General features: G+C 42.8%; 1 protein-coding gene and 1 non-coding gene across 2 annotated transcripts; both read left to right on the forward strand.

The window, feature by feature from the left end:
* The first annotated feature begins 3,618 nt into the window (after positions 1 to 3,618).
* Positions 3,619 to 3,693, forward strand: trnaa-ugc (transfer RNA alanine (anticodon UGC)). Its single transcript has one exon. It is a non-coding gene; the product is annotated as a tRNA-Ala (tRNA).
* A 12,106-nt stretch (positions 3,694 to 15,799) lies between these two features.
* Positions 15,800 to 22,681, forward strand: LOC106602575 (transmembrane protein 121). The gene is made up of 3 exons (XM_014195288.3): positions 15,800 to 16,855; positions 20,682 to 20,852; positions 21,166 to 22,681. The coding sequence occupies exons 1-3, from the start codon at positions 16,742 to 16,744 to the stop codon at positions 21,847 to 21,849; spliced, it is 969 nt and encodes a 322-aa protein (XP_014050763.1). The 5' UTR covers positions 15,800 to 16,741; the 3' UTR covers positions 21,850 to 22,681.
* The last annotated feature ends 844 nt before the right edge of the window (positions 22,682 to 23,525 follow it).

A 23,525-nucleotide genomic window follows, 5' to 3' on the forward strand; every position in this document is an offset into this window, starting at 1 on the left:
TTAAATGTAAGATTGATTCAATGTTTTTCTCATCTACACATAATACCCCATAACGACAAAGCAAAAACAGTTGTTTTTTTATTTGTAGGACATTTATTCAAAATGAAAACCAGAAATACCTTATTTACATAAGTATTCAGACCCTTTGCTACAGTATGAGTCTCGAAACTGAGCTCAGGTGCATCCTGTTTCCATTGATCTTCTTGAGATGTTTCTACAACTTGGAGTCCATTTGTGGTAAATTCAATTGATTGGACATGATTTGGAAAGGCACACACCTGTCCATATAAGGTCCCATAGTTGACAGTGCATGTCAGAGCAAAAACCAAGCCATGAGGTTGAAGGAATTGGGGAAGGGTACCAAAGAAGTTCTTCAGCATTGAAGGTCCCCAAGAACGCAGTGGCCTCCATCAATCTTAAATTGAAGAAGTTTGAAACTACCAAGACTCATCTAGAGCTGGCCGCCCGACCAAACTGAGCAATCGGGGGAGAAGGGCCATCGTCAGGGAGGTGATCAAGAACCCGATGGTCACTCTGACAAAGCACCAGAGTTCCTCTGTGGAGATGGGAGAACCTTCCAGAAGGACAACCATCTATCCAGCACTGCACCAATCAGGCCTTTATGGTAGTGGCCAGACAGAAGCCACTCTTCAGTAAAAGGCACATGACAGCCCGCTTAGAGTTTGCCAAAAAGCATCTAAAGGACTCTCAGGCCATGAGAAACAAGATTCTCTGGTCTGATGAAACCAAGATTGATCTCTTTGGCCTGAATAAGAAGCGTCACGTTTGGAGGTGGTGGCAGCATCATGCTGTGGGGATGTTTTTCAGCGGCAGGGACTGGGAGACTAGTCAGATTAATGGAGCAAAGTGCAGAGATCCTTGATGAAAACCTGCTCCAGAGCGCTCAGAACCGCAGACTGGGGTGAAGGTTCACCTTCCAACAGGACAACGACCCTAAGCACACAGCCAAGATAATGTGGCTTCAGGACAAGTCTCTGAATGTCCTTGAGTGGCCCAGCCAGAGCCCGGAATCGGGAAACCAGATCTAACATCTCTGGAGAGAGCTGAAAATAGCTGTGCAGCAACGCTCTCCATCCAACTTGACAGAGCTTCAGAAGCTCTGCAGAGAAGAATGGGAGAAACTCCCCAAATACAGGTGTGCCAAGCTTGTAGCGTCATACCCAAGAAGAGTCAAGGCTGTAATCGCTGCCAAAGGTGCTTCAGCAAAGTACTGAGTAAAGGGTCTGAATATTTATGTAAATGTGATATTTCAGATTTCTATTTTTAATACATTTGCAAAAATCTAAACCTCGACGGCCCTCGAAAGAATTTCACTGGACTTTATGCAAACTGGAAACCACATATCCTGAGGCTGCATTTATTGTAGCTGGGGATTTTAACAAAGCAAATCTGAGGACCAGGCTGCCAAAATTCTATCAACATGTTGACTGTCTTACTCGCGCTACTAAGACTCTCGACCATCGCTATTCAAACTTCCGGGTTGCTTACAAGGCCCTCCCCCGCCCTCCTTTCGGCAAATCTGACTCCATCTTACTCCTCCCGTTCTATAGGCAGAAACTCAAACAGGAAGTGCCCATGCTTCGTACTATTCAACGCTGGTCTGACCAATCGGAATCCATGCTTCAGGATTGTTTTGATCACGTGGACTGGGATATGTTCCGGGTAGCGTGCAAAAATAATCTAGACACACACACATACACGGTGACTGAGTTCATAAGGAAGTATATAGGAAATGTAGTACCCACTGTGACTATTAAAACCTACCCCAACCAGAAACCGTGGATAGATGGTAGCATTCGCACGAAACTGAAAGCGCAAACCACCACATTTAACAATGGCAAGGCGACTGGTAGTATGGCAGAATATAAACAGTGTAGTTATTCACTCTGCAAGGCAATCAAACAAACTCAATGTCAGTATAGAGATAAAGGGGAGTCGCAATTCAACGGCTCAGACACGCGACGAATGTGGCAGGGACTACAGACAATCCCGGATTACAAAAGGAAAACCAGCCACATTGCCGAGACTAACGTCTTGCTTCCGGATAAGCTAAACAATCTTTGCACTTTTTGAGGATAACACATTGCCTCCGACGTGGTCCGCTACCAAGGAATGTGGGCTCTCCTTCTCCGTGGCCGATGTGAGTAAAACATTTAAACGTGTTAATCTCTCGCAAGGCTGACGGTCCAGACAGCATCACTAGCCGCATCCTCAGAGCATGCGCAGACCAGCTGGCTGGTGAGTTTACGGGCATATTCAATATCTCCCTATCCCAGTCTGTTGTCCCCAAATGCTTCAAGATGGCCACCATTGTTCCTGTAACCAAGAAGGCAAAGGTAACTGAACTTAATGACTATTGCCCTGTAGCACTCACCTCTGTCATCATGAAGTGCTTTGAGAGACTAGTCAAGGATCATATCACCTCTACCTTACCTGCCACCTTAGACACACTTCAATTTGCTTACCGCCCCAAAACATTCACAGACGATGCAATCTCCATCACTCTGCACACAGCTCTATCCCATCTGGACAAGAGGAATACCTATGTAAGAATGCTGTTTATTGACCATAGCTCAGCATTGAACACCATAGTACCCTCCAAGCTCATCATTAAGCTCGAGGCCCTGGATCTGAACCCCGCTCTGTGCAACTGGGTCCTGGACTTCCTGACGGGCCGCCCCCAGGTGGTGAAGGTAGGAAACATCACCTACACTCAGCTGATAATCAACACTGGGTCCCCACAAGGGTGCGTGCTCAGCCCCCTCCTGTATTCCCTGTTCACCCATGACTGCGTGGCCAAGCACGCCTCCAACTCAATCATCAAGTTTGCAGAAGACACAACAGTAGTAGGCTTGATTACCAACGATGACGAGACGGCCTACAGGGAGGAGGTGAGGGCTCTGGGAGTATGGTACCTGGAAAACAACCTCTCACTCAACGTCGACAAAACAAAGGAGATGATTGTGGACTTCAGGAAACAGCAGAGGGTGCACCCCCCTATCTACATCGACGGGACTGCAGTGGAGAAGGTAGAAAGCTTCAAGTTCCTTGGCGTACACATCACTGACAAACTGAAATGGACAACCCACACAAATAATGTGGTGAAGAAGGCACAACAGAGCCTCTTCAACCTCAGGAGGCTAAAAAAATGTGGCTTGTCAACTAAAACCCTCACAAATTTTTACAGATGCACTATTGAAAGCATCCTGTCGGGCTGTATCACCGCCTGGTACAGCAACAGGACCGCCCGATACCGCAAGGCTCTCCAGAGGGTGGTGCGGTCTGCCCAACACATTACCGGGGGCAAACTACCCGCCCTCCAGGACACGTACAGCACCCGATGTCACACGAAGGCCAAAAAGATCATCAAGGACATCAAGCACCCGAGCCACTGCCTGTTCACCCCAACTATCATCCAGAAGGTGAGGTCAGTACAGGTGCATCAACGCTGGGACCAAGAAACTGAAAAACAGCTTCTATCTCAAGGCCATCAGACTGTTAAACAGCCACCACTAGCACATTAGAGGCTGCTGCCTATAGGCATAGACTAGTAATCACAAGTTTGGAGGGTACTATGGTATTAAATACTGAGCTGTAGCCCCACTGTAGCTCAGTTGGTAGAGCATGGCGCTTGCAACGCCAGGGTTGTGGGTTCGATTCCCACGGGGGGCCAGTATGTAAAAATATAATCAAAATGTATGCACTCTACTGTAAGTCGCTCTGGATAAGAGCGTCTGCTAAATGACTAAAATGTAAAAAAAAAAAATGTAAATTTAGTCAATGAACAGCGTTCTTACATAGGTATTCCTCTTGTCCATATGGGTTAGGGCAGTGTGCAGTGTGATGGCGATTGCGTCGTCTGTGGACCTATTGGGTCGGAAAGCAAATTGGAGTGGGTCTAGGGTGTCAGGTAGGGTGGAGGTGATATGGTCCTTGACTAGTGTCTCAAAGCACTTCATGATGACAGAAGTGAGTGCTACAGGGCAGTAGCCATTTAGCTCAGTTACCTTAGCTTTCATGGGAACAGGAACAATGGTGGCCCTCTTGAAGCAAGTGGGGACAGCAGACTGGGATAAGGATTGATTGAATATGTCTGTAAACACACCAGCCAGCTGGTCTGCGCATGCTCTGAGGACGCGCCCGGGGATGCCATCTGGGCCTGCAGCCTTGCGAGGGTTAACACGTTTAAATGTTTTACTCACGTTGGCTGCAGTGAAGGAGAGCCCACAGGTTTTGGTAGCGGGCCGTGTTAGTGGCACTGTATTGTCCTCAAAGCGAGCCAAAAAGTTGTTCAGTCTGTCTGGGAGCAAGGCATCGTGATCCGCGACTGGGCTGACTTTTCTTTTGTAGTCCGTGATTGACTGTAGACCCTGCCACATACCTCTCGTGTCTGAGCCATTGAATTGCGACTCCACTTTGTCTCTGTACTGACGCTTAGCTTGTTTCATTGCCTTGCGGAGGGAATAGCTACACTGTTTATATTCGGTCATGTTTCCAGTCACTTTGCCCTGATTAAAAGCAGTGGTTCGCTCGTTCAGTTTTGTGCCAATGTTTTAATAGACGCTGTTGGTACAACATCACCAATGCACTTATTAATGAACTCGCACAAAATGGAGTCGTGGTCAGCTTTTCCAAAGGGAGGGCGGGGGAGGGCCTTATATGCGTCGCGGAAGTTAGAATAACAATGATCAAGGGTTTTACCTGCCCTGGTAGCACAACCGATATGCTGAAAGAATTTGGGGAGCCTTGTTTTCTGATTAGCCTTGTTAAAATCCCCGGCTACAATAAATGCAGCCTCGGGATATGTGGTTTCCAGTTTACATAGAGTCCAATGAAGTTCTTTCAGGGCCGTCGATGTGTCTGCTTGGGGGGGGGATATACACGGCTGTGATTATAATCAAAGAGAATTCTCTTGGTAGATAATGCGGTCGGCATTTGATAGTGAGGAATTCTAAGTCAGGTGAACAAAATGACTTGAGTTCCTGTATGTTGTTATGATCACACCACGTCTCGTTAATCATAAGGCATTCACCCCCACCCTTCTTCTTACCAGAGAGATGCTTGTTTCTGTCGGCGCGATGCGTGAAGAAACCAGGTGGCTGTACCGACTCAGATAGCGTGTCTCAAGTGAGCCATGTTACCGTGAAACAAAGAACGTTACAGTCTCGGATGTCTCTCTGGAATGCTACCCTTGCTCGGATTTCGTGACTACCTTGTTGTCAAGAGACTGGATATTGGCAAGTAGTATGCTCGGGAGCGCTGCGCGATGTGCCCGTCTACGGAGCCTGACCAGAAGACCGCTCCGTCTGCCCCTTCTGCGGCGCCGTTGTTTTGGCTCGCCGGCTGGGATCCGATCCATTGTCCTGGGTGGTAGGCCAAACAGAGGATCCGCTTCGGGAAAGTCGTATTCCTGGTCGTAATGTTGGTGAGTTGACGTTGCTCTTATATCCAATAGTTCCTCCCGACTGTCTGTAGTAAAACCTAAGATTACCTGAGGTAACAATGTAAGAAATAACACATAAAAAAGCAAAATACTGCAGTTTCCTAGGAACGCGAAGCGAGGCGGCCATCTTTGTCAGCGCCGGAAGTGTAAAGGGGAGGAGACAGGTTAAAGAAGGATGTTTACGCCTTGAGACAATTGAGACATGGATTGTGTATATTTGCCATTCAGAAAGCAGTTTTCCTTTAGGATTTTGCCTGTGCTTAGCTCTATTCTGTTTTTTTTCATCCTACACTCCCTAGTCCTTGCCGATGACAAGCATACACATAATGTGATGCAGCCACTACCATGCTTGAAAATATGAAGAATACTGTACTCAGTGATGTGTTGTGTTGGATTTGCCCCGAACATAACACTTTGTATTCAGGACAAAAATTTCATTTCTTTGCCACATTTTTTGTAGTATAACTTCAGTGCCTTGTTGCAAACAGGATGCATTTGTTTGAGAAAAAAAAGTCAGTACAAGCTTCCTTCTTTTCACTCTGTCATTAATATTAGTATTGTGGAGTAACCACAATGTTGTTGATCCATTCTCAGTTATCTCCTATCACAGCTATTAAACTCTGTAACTCTTTTAAAATCACCATTGGCATCATGGTGAAATCCCTGAGCGGTTGCCTTCCTCTCCGGCAACTTATGTTAGCTAGGAAAGGCGCCTGTATCTTTGTAGTGACTGGGTGTATTTACACACCATCCAAAGTGTAATTAATAACTGCACCATGTTCAGAGAGATATTTAATGTCTGCTTTCTTTTTTACCCATCTACCAATAGGTGCCCTTCTTTGGGAACCATTGGAAAACCTCCCTGGTCTTTGTGGTTGAATCTGTGCTTGAAATTCACTGCTCAACCGAGGGGACCTTTCTGTACAGATACATTAAATGTGTGGGGGTACAGAGATGGGGTAGTCATTTAAAAATCAGGTTAAACACTATAATTGAACACAGAGGGAGTCCATGCAACTTATTATGTGACTTGTTGACTCCTGAACTTATTTAGGCTTGCCATAACAAAAGGGTTGAATACTTATTCACTTAATTTGTAAAGATTTCTGAAAATATAATTCCACTTTGACGTCATGGGGTATTGTGTGTAGATCAGTCACACAACATCTCAATTGAACCCATTTTAAATTCAGGCTGTAACACAACAAAATTAGGAAAAGGTCAAGGGGTGGGAATACTTTCTGAAGGTACTGTATGATAGATGTGCCATGAGAGCTTTCGTATCCAAGCAGTTCTTTTGCCGTAATTGCAAAAAGTATGGCCGTGTATCAAGTAGGGTAGAGTTTGAAGTGGCAAAGGTCATGGCTGTACAGCAGGTCTCCTACATAGAGGCACGCAAAATAGTTGCAGGATTGAGTGGAGCTGAAGATATGGCAGTGGATGCACCCTAGACTGTGGAAATTCAGAGGGTCATTCAACAGTTGATGGACACTGACATGCTGATCATGAAGAAGGTGGATTTTGTGGCATTTATTGCGCATGTGATTAATTGTACTCCCCAAACAAACAAAGAAGTCCAAGAAACTGTCCATAATTGTATCTGCGGCTGAAAGGTTACTTGGGTCTCCTGGCCGAAACATTGCAAGGAATACTGTCCGAAGTTGCTCTTCCTTCTCAGGCCACAGAGCCTGTAGGGTTCAGAGTTGACATTTGAATCTAACTAAAGGAGTTACATAGATTTCTGTTTTTATTTCTTTGTCTTTTGTTAATTATTTGCGAACAATATGGGTGTATCCATTTTTTAAATCTCATGCTGTATACTACCCCGTACAGTGGGTGTCAGCATGCACCTTTAATGTATGTTTGTGGACCGCCAAAATACCATAGAAGAAGAAAAAGTTGGCTTGTGACCAAGTTTTCCATGTTTACCCTGGAAGTGTTTGTGCATGCATCCGCAATGTAAGATGGGGCTTTACATTGTTGGGGATTGTAATATGATGATTAATGCATGCTACTGAAACCTTGCTGGTGTTGGATATCTTGTTACATCTGTAACGTATTTGTTCTGTCGCCAGCTGTAGCATTGTGTACCTGTTTAACTAATACATATCGTCTTGCCATTTAATGTGATATTGCATGGTTGTATTTAGTATTATGAGTATGAGGTGCATCTTACTCATGCTGAAAGAGTGTGTGTTATATGCCAGCTGAAATGAGTAGAATATTCTAGATGTCCTGGTGCGTATGCGCACTTGATTTATGGCCTGTCAGATAAGATCTCTACCTGCCTGGAGAAAGAGGGTCAGTAATTAGCCTCTCTCTCTCTGCTGAAGTGTTTACATGTTGTTTGTAGTAATGTGTGAATAGGTCGATGTTCCTGCAATGCTATGCTATCTAGCCTATGTACAGTTCCTGTTGTACTGCTGCATTACCAATGTTACTATTATGCATATGCTATTTCCTTTTTTGATTAAGTGTGTGTGGTGAGGATGTAGATCAAGAAAGTCCTGAACTTAGAAGCATCCCTACTGTTCTTGCCTGACAGCCTGTAACGAGTCAGAACCTTAACAATCAGCATTAAGTACATAGCTGGTGAGGGCATCCAAAGCCAACCGCGTGTGTGTGTGTGTGTGTGTGTGTGTGTGTGTGTGTGTGTGTGTGTGTGTGTGTGTGTGTGTGTGTGTGTGTGTGTGTGTGTGTGTGTGTGTGTGTGTGTGTGTGTGTGTGTGTGTGTGTGTGTGTGTGTGTGTGTGTGTGTCGGTGCGAGCCCCACAACCACTTGAACAGACACACAACATCAGTCTGACCTTTTCAGAGTGGCTCCACGTGACACGTGTGTGTGTGACTGAAATCCCCAAGTGTTTGGTCTACTCTTGCGGCATTCAAATCAACCACTACACACACACACACCACAGTGTCTTTTAAGAATGCATGAGCGATGAAACATTGAACAGCAATTACCATCTAAATATATTTTAGAAGGTAGAAGTTAGTCTGTTATGTGCTCATTGAAAATGTATGACTGTCTGCAGCGGGACGTGGAATGCAGATGATCCCTAGCGTTAACAGTTTAAGAAACAGTGTTTGCGTTGAGAAACTGTCTAGTTGGTTTTTCATTTGCATGGCCTGTTTATATGGAAGCCTTTAAAGGTGAAAATACTGTAGTATCTTGATTCAATTAAATAAACTGTCTGATGCTTTTAAAAGTCAAAAAACATGGCTGACTTATCACAGATGAGACAACACGCATATGTGCGTACGTGGGTGTGAAAATTGGTTGCTGGGTAAATCCATGAATTCAATAACTTTTTGACAGCACCCTTTTTGATTTGAATGAAACCTCTATACATACATGTGCCCTTTGTGGGAGTGTTCAGGAAGTGACTTTCTGAACCTGAATTCTAAAACATTCAACAGAAAATGGTGCCTTTTCCATACCCCTCCATACCATGAGTTATCAATGTCTTCATCACTGGAAAAGATAAACGGTTGAGATTGATGTAATTTAAAAGCTTACAAACAGGGTAGTGAAACTATTTGATAATTTGGGGAAAACTTTTTTTTATGTATTACTTTTTTATGCTTTAAAGCTGCAATATGTGAATTTTTGGGTGACCATCTGTCATTCTCATTGAAAGCAAGTCTAAGAAGTGGTAGATCTGTTCTATGTAAGCTTTTTCTTTGCTTCCAGTTACTTTCAGTTTTGTATACCAGCTTCAAACAGTTGAAAATCCATTATTTCTGGTTATTGAAAAGATATTTCACACCGGTTTAGATGGTACAATGATGCTCTACACATTGGTTGTTTTGTCACATAAACTGAAATTGAATTTTGCCAACCAGGAAATGGCAGAGAGATTTCTGCATATTTCACCTTTAACGTCAATTACCTAAAAATGCATAAACACCCTTTTTTTAAATATATATTTACATAATTGTATTTAGACCCTGATTTACATAATCTAAGGTTGAGACAACATGCTCTTAATTACATGGAATAAATTGTAATAACATGTTAAAAATAATTTTTAAAAGGTGGGTGGTGGTCCACACATCAGAGAATGTTGATTTGAATGGGAATATTTGTTGTTTTAAATTACACTGTCAATCCTCTATAGTAAACCTATTGAAATCATAGAAATATAAATACTAGAATATACATGACCATTTAAACTAACATTCAACTGTGGGTGGACCGGTGGTAGATTTTATGGTAGTAATTAGAAGTTAACATTTCAATTCAATTTCAATGGTGTACCAGCTAGTGATCTGAAGGGATAGGTCCATTCTAGGAAATATATTTCTATATTTTAAATGGCACCCACCCTGTATTCAAGATCATGTTGTGCCTCAACCGATGGCTTGCACAACACAAAAATCTCAGATGATGTGAAGTAGAGTCTAAGCTACAACGTATGTGAATATGAAAAACATCTGGGTTCATTCGTTTTTCGATCATTTACGTTAAGGTTTAAAAATGACAGAATAATTTTTTCAAAAACTATTAAAATAGTTTGACAACACTGTATGCTTTTAAATTATATCATACTCAACCGTTTATCTTTTCCAGTGATGAAGTCATGGCTGCCTCATGGTACGGTGGGGTACAGTGCATTTGGAAAGTATTCAGACCCATTGACTTTTTACACATTTTGTTATGTTACAGCCTTATTCAAAAATTGATTAAATAAAACATTTTCCTCATCAATTTACACACAATACACATAAAGACAAGGCGAAAACAGGTGTAACCCTCTCACCAGGCTCGAATTTGACTCTCACGACATTAACTTATGTAGAGTATCCCAACAGCATGGGATATTAGGTGAGAAGGACATCTCCAATAAGAATTCCTATTGTAAACTATCTAGGGTGATGACAAATAGGGTATTAACTTCAGGTGGAATGATTATAGATTTTTGTTATTGTATAAGGATATGCTTTCCCATGCATTCAATTAAATTGAAACAGTAAATGACTCCACCAAGGCAACATACATAAGGTTCAAGATGTGTATTATTACATTTTCAAAGCACCAAATCAAAATAAATAAAAATAATAATCCCCAATGAGTCGTGCACAACCCATGACCAAATTATTTTGAGCTTACTTAACCCGTTGGTGCGCGTTGGAGCAAAAAAAAATTATGACACATAAAGTCCCGAAGCACCCCACCGTTGTGGTTACTCACTACTTGTAGATATTCCTTCAGTGAAGTATGGCAGTTCCTTGCAGGTTTCCTCACAAGATCCACAGCAAGCACAGCTATCAATGCAGACAGTACTCTTTAGCAGTAACCAATATCCCATGGGAACATGAACTCGTTAATCTTCCCCAAGCAATTCTCTCTCGGTGTCACACGATGCTAGGCTAACCTCAAGGCTGGCAAATACCTCCAAGATGAGATGGTAGCTTTAGTCTTTACTAAGTCTTTCTTAACGAAATTATAACAACTCTCTTATAAAATAAAATTGGTATTTCCTTTGAAAACTCGGTAGGTATGGGTTTTGTTCTATTTGTATGGTCTTCTGTTATAATTCTTCTTCACCAACGGTCATGCAACGCCAGGGTTGTGGGTTCGATTCCCACGGGGGACCAGTACGGAAGGAATTTTTTTAAATGAAATGTATGCAATGTAAGTCGCTCTGGATAAGAGCGTCTGCTAAATGACTAAAAATGTAAAAAATGTCATAATGTAAAGTCCATCCTTTTCTCAACGTCTCTCTCCCTCAATTTCTTTCCCAGGCCTCCCGTTAACCAGGTCAACTCCCATTGGCCACAGCTTAACAAGCGACCTTATTGGTCAAAACTTAAATTTAAAAGTAAACCAACCTATTCACTTATACGTTAAATAAATATTTCTTCAAAAGAAATGCATTATTAACAACATTACAGTTCGGGAGCAATTGAATCACCTTTTAAATCTAATACCAAATGAATCATAACAAATAAACTCACTACAAGAATAAACTCAATACTTGGTTCTAACAAGAATATTACACAGGTTTAAAAAAAAATTGGCCAATGTATTAAACATAAAAAATAAACACCTTATTGGTCAAAACTTAAACTTAAAAGTAAACCAACCTATTCACTTATACATTAAATAAATATTTTCTAACCAAACATAGAGAATAATAAGGATCTCTACGGTCAGGGTGTGACACTTATTTACATAAGTTTTCAGACCTTTTGCTATGAGACTAGAAATTGAGCTCAGGTGCATCCTGTGTCCATTGATCATCCTTGAGATGTGTCTACAACTTGATTGGAGTACACCTGTGGTAAATTAAATTGATTGGACTTGATTTGGAAAGGCACACACCTGTCTATATAATGTCTTACAGTTGACAGTGCATGTCAGAGCAAAAACCAAGCCATGAGGTTGAAGGAATTGTCTGTAGAGCTCCAAGAGAGGATTGTGTCGAGGCACAGATCTGGGGAAGGGTATCAAAACATTTCTGCAGAATTAAAGATCCCTCAGAACACAGTGGCCTCCGTCATTCTTAAATTAAAGAAGTTTGGAACCACCAAGACTCTTCCTAGAGCTGACCGCTCAGTCAAACTGAGCAATCGGGAGAGAAGGGACTTGATCAGGCAAGTGACCAAGAACCCGATGGTCACTTTGACAGAGTTCGTTTGTCGGGAGAACCTTCCAGAAGGACAACCATCTCTGCAGCACTCCACCAATCAGGCCTTTATGGTAGTGAGCCAGACGGAAGCCACTCCTCAGTAAAAGGCACATGACAGCCGCTTGGAGTTTGCAAAAATGAACCTAAATGACTCTCAGACCATGAGAAACAAGATTCTCTGGTCAGATGAAACCAAGATTGAACTCTTTGGCATGAATGTCAAGTGTCACGTCTGGAGGAAACCTGGCACCATCCCTACAGTGAAGCATGGTGGTGGCAGCATCATGCTGTGGGGGATGTTTTTTAGAGGCAGGGACTGGGAGACTAGTCGGGATCGAGGGAAAGATGAACAGAGCAAAGTATAGCGAGATCCTTGATGATAACCTGCTCCAGAGCACTCAGGACTTCACACTGGGGCGAAGGTTCACCTTCCAACGGGACAATGGCCCTAAGCACACAGCCAAGACAACACAGGAGTGGCTTCGGGACAAGTCTCTGAATGTCCTTGAGTGGTCCAGCCAGAGCCCAGACTTGAACCCAATCTAACATCTCTGAACAGACCTTAAAATAGCTGTGCAGCGACACTCCCTATCCAACCTGACAGAGCTTGATAGGATCTGCAGAGAATAATGGGAGAAACTCCCCAAATGCAGGTGTGCCAAGCTTGTGGCGTCATACCCAAGAAGACTCGAGGCTGTAATAGCTGCCAAAGGTGCTTCAACAAAGTACTGAGTTAAAGGGTCTGAATACTTATGTAAATGTGATATTTCAGGTGTTTATTTGTAATAAATGTGGAAAATTTGAAGAAAAAAAACAGTTTTTGCTTTGTTATTATGGGGTATTGGGTGTAGATTGATTAGGGCGGGGGAAACAATTGAATACATTTTTGAATAGGGCTGTTACGTAACAAAATGTGGAATGTCAAGGGGTCTGAATGCTTTCCGAAGGCACTGTAGGTAAATTTTGTGCGTATTTTGTCATTCAGGTCAAAAACGTCACATTCTGACCAAGTTTTGTATAAATCAAAAAGATACTGTCAAAAAGTGATAAAATTCAAATGGATTTACCCTGCTATGATGCTATATACTGCTCTGCCACATCCTCTCTCTGACCCCCATGTGTCCTGCCATTTTAATTAAACTGCTGATTTAAAACCTCAGCCCAAAAACCCTCACAACACAGCACAGTACTAGAGAGAGAGGGAGATGTCAACCACTAAAGCGGATTAACACAGGCGTATATTTGCAATTCAGCTAAATGGACATTTCACAGGATACATATATGTTGTGTGTGTGTATCCACTGCATTCTGTATATGTGGTTATCTTTATAACATTAATAAAAGTCATACCCTCTTCTGTAACAGTGTGAGATCACAGGAGTTTAGACACAGCAGCCCACAAGCAATGACTTATATAAACAGCAGAATATTGATGGGGCGCTGTGTTGAAGCCACCGTGCCTCCATCTTGGCACTCCCCCACCAGTTTAAAAAAGATTTTGAAAGCTATGGAAATGCATTTATGTTCATGTTTGCCATATTTATATTATTACAGACACCTTAATGCATACTTTTTGATTATATTATGTGAGCTAAACATACATTTATGTAATGAAAAATATATATTATGGAATTAAAATATATATGAAAACATTTTCCTTAAAGTACATTTTTTTTAGATGACTAATGTTGCTGTCCCCACTACAGCAACAATTTCATTGATTTAATGTAATTTCATTGAAATCATGTAGAATTCCATTCATTTCTATGGAGAACTGCTCCGACCGGTGGCTTCAAAGCCTTCAATGGCCAATACAGAGGGCCGACGTTATGGGCCTGGCCCGTCCTACCATACGTCCTTCCCCATCCAAATAAAATATTGAAATGTTGATCATTTATTTGACCAAGAAGCGGGCCGACAGAAAGACACATCAATCTCAGAGAAAGCATCCAAGCAAGTGAAACAGCACCCCTCTGTCTCAGTATGTGTAGACCATGTATCTGATGCTGTCTGGACAAAAAGAGTATGGCATGTTTCAGCAGAGAGGAACAGGCAAAGCGAGAGGGCTCACTCTCACCAGAATCTGTCCAGAATAAGCCCAATGCGTTTCCGTGGGCTTAATATGTAGAACTAAGCGTGTCACCTGCCTTCCTGCCTTTGGGACAACAACTCCCGGAGACATGAGCATCTCGTCATTATGTACAGGTCTCTGGTTTCAAGCAGCCAATTGGGAAAGGAATGTTGGTGTGTGCACAGGGCACTGTTCGGATGCTGGCTTCCCCTAAAGTAAATTGATGTTTTGCCAAAATTATAGAATTACTCATGTCTAAATAAAATCATTCAAAATACTTCACCAGAGAACATGACTTAGCCACAGAGGAACGCTTCTTAAAAAAAATGACTGTGGATTGTTTCAAATCACAAGCATGAAGCCAGAGATCAATAATCAGCTAGGCCTATTGCCACGCGGGCTTCCCAATAGGTAAAGGCCTAGCTGATAATTGACTTGCAGCTGTCAGTGAAAAGCATCTAACATATGTGTGCAGATAACGTGTCTTGAATATGATTTTAAATGTTGAGACAAGAAGAAGGGTGGCTAGGATATAGCACGACTCTCTCCAGAATGCGTGCACTCAGCTCTCCAGAAAGCGCTCAGCTGTCTCCCACCAATTCTTCCATGTTCATTGTTTCATTTTGTGAATTGTTTGCCTTTTGAGTGTTGATTTTGGATCAATTCCTCATTACATATGTCACCAGTAGGCCTAGTAGATGTACCGTTAATCCCGGTCATTTGGTTACATTAATTTCTGTTAATGCATGTATTAATTACAGTCATTTACCGTTCTTATTTTTGGAGTGGAAACAATGTTTGCAGAGAAACAAGTTTTATTATTTAGCGAGTTTTGTACATTATTTCATTGTCTTTTGTTTGGAGTGCTCCATGTGACCGATGAGGATGGGTTTGGGAGCGCACGGCCCTGAGCATATATAGAAGTACATGGCCTGCTGCGCACAAATGTAGGAAAGTGCCTATTTGGGGATGTCTGATTTCTAAATGTCTTAACTCACCACGTCCACCACAAATAAGCTGAGCTCTCAGTTCTTTTTAATTCACCTCACACAGGAAGTCAATTAATTCCATTTTTTTTTTTATCTATTGCGAATGATAATAGTTCCTCACAGTATTTTAAAAATCTTTCCAACACTCTCCCGGCCTCCATAATCAACAAACCTCCCATATAACCCATATATCCAGTGAAAACATCATAAAATACCTGTACATTTTTCCCTGGTGTGTCAATGTGTCCATATAGCAGAGACTGAGGCTCTCGCGTTTGTTGAATTTTAACTTTGAGATTTTTATCATTTTAATTCAGATTTTTATGATTAACCACATGACAATGATATTGAGAAACAAAAATGTTATTATTGAAATTAAACTGTTCCACAAAAATTTTAATTTGAAAATCATAACTGGCACACAGATCGGTAGAAATGTAGAATAATTTGTAAACTTCCCCAAACTTGAAACTCACACCAAGGAAGTTCTGTGAAAAAATTAAAATGCCCATCCAACTGATTAGTTCTGGCACCAGCCCTGCCAATACATAGCATCAGCAATCCAGGGTTTATATACATAATTGGCTACAACACAGTTTGTGCTAAGCTAACCCCTTTTTCTCTTCTCTCTTCCCCAGACTCCACAGACTGGCGTATCACAGGAACTACACATCACTCTCAGAGGTCCGTCTCATCAACAGTGGGTGGAACTCCATTCTCTCCTCATTGGTAGATCCACTTTAGAAGACCTTTCCCTGATACCTTTGGAAAATTGAAGCAAGCACTCACATTGTCTTCAGGAAATGTACTATTGTTGTTGTTGTACTATGCTAGTCCATGCTGCTAAAAGATGCTGACTCACATGATCAGTTGCCACCAATGACGTGGTCCTTCTATGAGGACTCGGCCACTACAAAGTCTGCAACTGAAGATATATGGTTTTGTCATTTTCCTATGGAGCAATAAATCCCAACTGCTATATTATTGAGAGGATTCCAGAGTTATGGAGCCTCAGAGATGTGTTGTGAGGCCTTGATCACGGCAGTAGCTGACAGCAGTAGCACATCAGACTCAATGGAACTGCGCTGAGAGAGTGGATGCACCAGTCTGTATGGCTTAAACAGACCATAATATATCAATGCAATTCTCCTAACCTGGATTCGTTCCATTGCCCTCCTGGTCCTAAGAGTGTTGTCTTTCTCAAACGCATCGATGGGGGACCCATTGCGTCATGCTAAGGAGTGGGAGTGCATTTTCCCAATAATATGAAAAAAAATTGGAACGTAGGCTATTTGTCACCCTAATAGGGATTGATGAGGTACACTTGACATTTGCCCCTAAAATAACTCAATAAGAAAACTGTAAAGTAGGACTACAAGTGCAGTTGGACTACAAGTGCAATATAACTACAAGAGCACTAGGACTACAAGCATAATAGGATTACAAAAAAGTGTAATAGGACTACAACAGGTCCATTGTACCACAAGTGCAATAGGACTACAAATGCAGTAGAACAACATCACTTTTTTTGTAGGACGACAACAGGAAGTTCAGTTCAGCAGAACTACAACCCCCATTGCCCACCATGGTGTTGCCGCAGCCAGACAAACGCCACGTGTGCCTGACCACCATGGTGATCATGACCAGCATGGCCTTCATGGACGCCTATCTGGTAGAGCAGAACCAGGGGCCCAGGAAGGTAAGAGGCCATTTAGTTCTTATCCTTTTTAAAGCTGTTGGGTCAGATGCTTTATTGCGCAGTCGAAGTTGCCCCTCCCTTGCATGCGTGACTCACCTGGGACAACTTTAGAGATTCCTGTTTTTCTACAGTTAAAGTACTACAATAGCTACGCGGCTGTTGACAACCAAAGCAGCCGTGACTGCAGTTGTTTAACATAGAAGTCAACATATTTCCTGTAGCCTCAAAATGATTCAGTTTTTTGTTTCAAGTAATAAAGTTTATTTTCGATTTCTACTTCAGATGGAGCAGACTTTATTAGTAATATTAAATCATTTCAAATAATGTCAATCAAATAAGTTGACTCACCCACATAAGTATATACCTGGATGCACATGTATCAACTTTGAAACATGGTTTTCTATGTTTGGGCTAATAGAAGCCATTAGCTGTAGCTATCTGAGCACATAGCGCGTGGTAATTGTCTACAATTCACACCTCCCATATAGATGGCAACAATTAGCATAACACCGCTAGGCATCTCTTTCCCTCCAACCATTATGTTGTTCTTTGAGCAGAATTGCTGCATGATTTTTTGGAACAGCTGGGACACTTCTTTCGGCTATGAACCCAGTGTGAACTGGCAGGAATTAGCCCATTGGTTGTTGGTTGCCTCGCCTGAGCAGGGGAACACAACTAATGGGCGCGTTCCTCTGCCCAGGCTTTGCTGACGCTTGCCAGATCTTATGACGCCTGGATAGGTCCAGTATTTTACTTATAAGCTAAACACATCATATGTTATAGCAATGTGTCAGTCGATTTTTTTATTTATTTTTTATTTCACCTTTATTTAACCAGGTAGGCAAGTTGAGAACAAGTTCTCATTTACAATTGCGACCTGGCCAAGATAAAGCAAAGCAGTTCGACACATACAACAACACAGAGTTACACATGGAGTAAAACAAACATACAGTCAATAATACAGTAGAAAAATAAGTCTATATACAATGTGAGCAAATGAGGTGAGATAAGGGAGGTAAAGACAAAAAAAGGCCATGGTGGCAAAGTAAATACAATATAGCAAGTAAAACACTGGAATGGTAGATTTGTAGTGGAAGAAAGTGCAAAGTAGAAATAGAAATAATGGGGTGCAAAGGAGCTAAATAAATAAATAAATACAGTAGGGGAAGAGGTAGTTGTTTGGGCTAAATTATAGATGGGCTATGTACAGGTGCAGTGATCTGTGAGCTGCTCTGACAGCTGGTGCTTAAAGCTAGTGAGGGAGATAAGTGTTTCCAGTTTCAGAGATTTTTGTAGCTCGTTCCAATCTTTGGCAGCAGAGAACTGGAAGGAGAGACGGCCAAAGGAGGAATTGGCTTTGGGGGTGACCAGAGAGATATACCTGCTGGAGCGCGTGCTACAGGTGCGTGCTGCTATGGTGACCAGTGAGCTGATATAAGGGGGGACGTTTCCTAGCAGGGTCTTGCCGATGACCTGGAGCCAGTGGGTTTGTGGGCCAGCCAGTGGGCCAGCCAACGACAGCGTCCAGGTCGCAGTGGTGGGTAGTATATGGGGCTTTGGTGACAAAACGGATGGCACTGTGATAGACTGCATCCAGTTTATTGAGTAGGGTATTGGAGGCTATTTTGTAAATGACATCGCCAAAGTCGAGGATCGGCAGGATGGTCAGTTTTACGAGGGTATGTTTTGGCAGCATGAGTGAAGGATGCTTTGTTGCGAAATAGGAAGCCAATTCTAGATTTAACTTTGGATTGGAAATGTTTGATGTGAGTCTGGAAGGAGAGTTTACAGTCTAACCAGACACCTAGGTATTTGTAGTTGTCCACATATTCTAAGTCAGAACCATCCAGAGTAGTGATGCTAGTCGGGCGGGCTGGTGCAGGCAGCGATCGGTTGAAGAGCATGCATTTAGTTTTACTTGTATTTAAGAGCAGTTGGAGGCCACAGAAGGAGAGTTGTATGGCATTGAAGCTCGTCTGGAGGGTTGTTAACACAGTGTCCAAAGAAGTGCCAGAAGTATACAGAATGGTGTTGTCTGCGTAGAGGTGGATCAGAGACTCACCAGCAGCAAGAGCGACATCATTGATGTACACAGAGAAAAGAGTTGGCCCAAGAATTGAACCCTGTGGCACCCCCATAGAGACTGCCAGAGGCCCGATGACGTAGCACGTAAAGTAACATATCATAGTAAATGGAGTGGCACGGATTTAGTAAATATAACATGTTTGGTTGATCAGCCTGGTCTCAGAGCAAAACATGTTATATTTACTAAATCCGTGCCACTCCATTTAGTATGATATGTTACTTTACGTTGGGTTGCATTACATTGGCCTATGTAAATCCTGAACACTCAAATTAAGATGATTTGTTACGTTTGGTATGACAGTAGGTTACTTAAGGCAAAAACAAAAGGAGGGTTGTTGATCGGGTGGTTGAGTAGATGTATAATGCAAAAGTCTAGCAACACAAAGGTTGCATGTTTGAATCTCATCACAGACAACATTAGCAACTTTGCAATTAATTACTACTTTTTAGCTACTTTGCAACTACTTAGTATGTTAGGTAACGCTTCCCCGAACTCTAATCCTAACCTTAACCCTAACTTTAACCCATAACCTAACATAGCATATCATACTAAAGCAGGCAATCGTAATAAATCATACTAAAGCAGTCAAACATAATATATCATACTAAAAGAATCAGAATGTAATATGTCATACTAAAGCAGTTGAATGTAGCATATCATACTAAACAGTCGATAACGATACAGGGCGAGGCCCAGATGCAGACATGGGAGGCAGATGGTTCGAGTCTCTAAAATGTATTATAAACAAGAGGCAGGCAAGAGACAGGTCATAGACAGGCAAAAGATCATAAACCAGGTCAGAGTCCAGGAGGTACAGAGTGGAAAGGCAGGCTTGAGGTCAGGGCAGGCTGAATGGTCAGGCAGGTAAGGCTCAGTGTCAGGTCAGGCAAAGGTCAGAACCGGGAGGACTAGAAAAACAGAGATATGGAAAAAGCAATAGCACGGAAAAACACGCTGGTTGACTTGACAAGACGAACTGGCAACAGACAAACAGAGAAAACAGGTATAAATACACAGGGGATGATGAGGAAGATGGGCGACACGTGGAGGGGGGTAGAGACAAGCACAAAGACAAACAGATCAGGGTGTGACACAGTCGAACGTAGCATATCATACTAAAGCAGTCGAACATGGCATATCATACTAAAGCAGTCGAACGTAGCATATCAAACTAAAGCAGTCGAACATGGCATATCATACTAAAGCAGTCGAACGTAGCATATCAAACTAAAGCAGTCGAACATGGCATATCATACTTGTGCAGTTGAACATAGCATATCATTCTAAAGCAGTTGAACGTAGCATATCATACTAAAGCAGTCAAACGTAATATATCATACTAAACGTATAAGACGTAGGATGCTATATGTCCTACAATTCGTATTATATTGTGCGACTGCTATTACATTGTGGCACAGGTGGCACGGGTTTCAGTAAAATATGTGTTTGACTAGGTTGGGATGATGCCTGCAGTGTCTGAGCAGGGGAATGCTCAGCTATACATCACTAATAAGTTCAACAGTAGATGCACCAATCGCAGACTGTAGCTTTGAATTACACTTAAAAAACATAGTTTTTTACCTAGTGATTTTACTGTTTTGATATCCTTTGTGGTTTGACATCTCTTTCCTTGTCTCCCAATTGTTTATTTTTTATTTCCTTTAATGTATTGTTTAACTGTAACAACTGTTACAATTTTAAATGCACATTACGTAAATAAAGTATGGTATTTATTTGTAGATCGGAGTGTGCATCATCGTGCTGGTGGGAGACATCTGTTTCCTCATCGTGCTGCGCTACGTGGCAGTGTGGGTCGGGGCTGAGGTGAAGACCGCCAAACGCGGCTACGCCATGATACTCTGGTTCCTCTACATCTTCGTCCTGGAGATCAAGCTCTACTTCGTCTTCCAGGTAGGTAACCTAGATGTTAGACAGGTAGGGCAGAAACCAGAGGGTTGCCGGTTTGAATCCTAGCACCGACTATGGAAAATCTGGTGGGGAGCGGGCCGGGAACCGGAGGGTTGCTGGCATCAGTATCCCATATACAGTGCCATCTCCTTCCATTGCTCCCTGGAGTAGGATATTTAACCCCTAAGCTGCTCCAGAGACGCTGCACTGCGGCTAACCCTGGTGTATGTGTGTCTTGTCAGGAGGGATACTCACAGAGATATTGAAAAATACACGTTTCAATGTGTGACAATAAAGTATATCTTATATCTTATAGAACTACAAGGCGGACAGGAAAAGCCTGGAGACGGTGGCCCGGAAGGCTCTAACCTTACTCCTCTCCGTATGCGTCCCGGGGCTATACTTGGTCCTGGTGGCTCTGGACAGCATGGAATACGTGAGGACCTTCAGGAAAAAGGAGGACATGCGGGGGAAGCTGTTCTGGGTGGCCCTGGACCTGCTGGATGTTCTGGACATCCAGGCCAACCTGTGGGAGCCCCAGCGGACGGGCCTGCCCATCTGGGCCGAGGGACTGATGTTCTTCTACTGCTACATCCTCCTCCTAACCCTGCCCTGCGTCTCCCTCTCTGAGATCAGTGTCCAGGGGGAGCACGTCTCTCCCCAGAAGATGATGCTGTACCCTGTTCTTAGTCTAGTTACTATAAACATAGTCACGATCTTGATCCGCGGGGTTAACATGGTGCTGTTCCAGGATAGTAGGGTGTCTACCATCTTTATAGGGAAGAATGTGGTGGCTATAGCCACAAAAGCCTGTACGTTCCTGGAGTATAAGAGGCAGGTGAAGGAGTTCCCCCCACAGGACCCTAGCATGGCAGGTATAGCCCTGGAGCTGCATCAAGGGAACTCTGTGGGTCACAGCCACGGGCACAACCAGACCCTGCCCAATGCCACCACTAGCCTCTCTGACAAACCATCACCGACCGAGGTCATAGACACATGACCCTCGCCCATAGATACTTAAATCCTTTTCACACTATAATGTCGACCGGATCCATGTTGTGACGGCTCTGATATTTACCTTTTGCATTGTGCTTACCAGCACGGGTTCAGCAACTACCATCGCAGTACAGCTTGGCTTAGCTTGGCTCAGTAGTGTGAAAAGGGTGGTAAGTGTCTGACCCTGAGCTCAGCTAGACTGGACTAGACTTCTCAGAGCTCAGCTAGACTGGACTAGACTTCTCAGAGCTCAGCTAGACTGGACTAGACTTCTCAGAGCTCAGCTAGATCAGTATGACCTCAACCAAGACTGTTCCGGTCCTATGGAGTGGCAGAAAGAAACGACACGTTTCACTGAGACCACTCCAGCTCAGGAAAACGGCCCAGCGCCTTGCCAGCCAGCCTCCCAGATGAACTGATGAGATCATTCTGATGAAGACTGATGTGATTTTCTATTCTATTATGTGTGTTTCTATACTTCTCAATGGTGGACTAACAGACAGACGGACACAGAGACAGAGACAAAACCCAACCCAGCTCAGCAGATATGAGCTCATAGTCTACCTGTTAACCATACCTGGGTTCAAATACTATTTGAAACAACGTCAACTACTTTATCTGGACTTGATTGAGCTTGCCTGACACAATGGAACGAATGGAATAGTAGCAAGAGTGAAAACCACACCCACCTGGCACTCCAGGCAGACTAGAGCAAAACCTAAAAGTGTATTTTTAAATTGAAGTAGTATTTGAAACCAGGTCTGCTGTAAACTCTGTATTTTTTGACTCTTTGGTGTTTTTGTATTTCCAAGGCAATGTTTTTACGTGATGGTGTACTGCTGTAATTCTCGTTGTGATTTTAAAGATATCTATATATATATATATATATATATATATATATATATATATATATATATATATAGCCACTGTCATTGAAGTGGCATTCATTTGAGGATTCCTATCCTCTGCAAGAGAATTGCAGAGCAAGAATGGATCGAGTGAAACAAAGAGGCAGAGGGAAGGTATGTGGGGTTGGAGGAGAAAGCAAGAGAGAGATGGAGGGAAGGTGAGAGTGGGAGGAAAATGGTTGGGAGATGGGTAGTGTGTGTGTGTGTGGGAGGATGGAAAGGGGTGGAGGGATGGAGGTGTAATCCTCTCAGAAGAGGATGTCCCTGGTACTGTGTGGATTTTGAAGAATGAGACCAGACCATATGTACAGTGTCCATATTAGGACAGCCTTAGAAGTCACAAGACGTTAGTGTCAGACACCAGGGCCTGTATGTGTCAAGCGTCTCAGAGTAGGAGTACTGACCTAGGAGAAAGTTTTGCCTTATAAATCATAATTAATAAGAGGCGGAACCTGATCCTAGATCAGAACTCCGACTCTGAGATACTTTGTGAATATGGGCCCTGACTATATTAACTCCTCGTGACTCAGAGACTGTAATAACAGGTGATTTGCAGACCTGTCTGTTTCACTGAGCTCAGCAATATCTGTCGATGGAAGAATAAAGAAGGTTCACAGGACCTATAGTTTCTCAATGTGTCTGAGTCTGTGTGTCTATTTAGCGGTATACTTGTGTGTACTATGTGTGGGTGGGTGTGTGTGTTGGCGTGCACGGCGTGTGTTTTGTTTGTGTGTGATACACGCATCATATAAACCATACCTAAAAGACTACC

The sequence above is a fragment of the Salmo salar genome, chromosome 01 (genome assembly GCF_965601325.2).
Source record: "Salmo salar chromosome 01, fSalSal1, whole genome shotgun sequence".
NCBI lineage: Eukaryota > Metazoa > Chordata > Actinopteri > Salmoniformes > Salmonidae > Salmo > Salmo salar.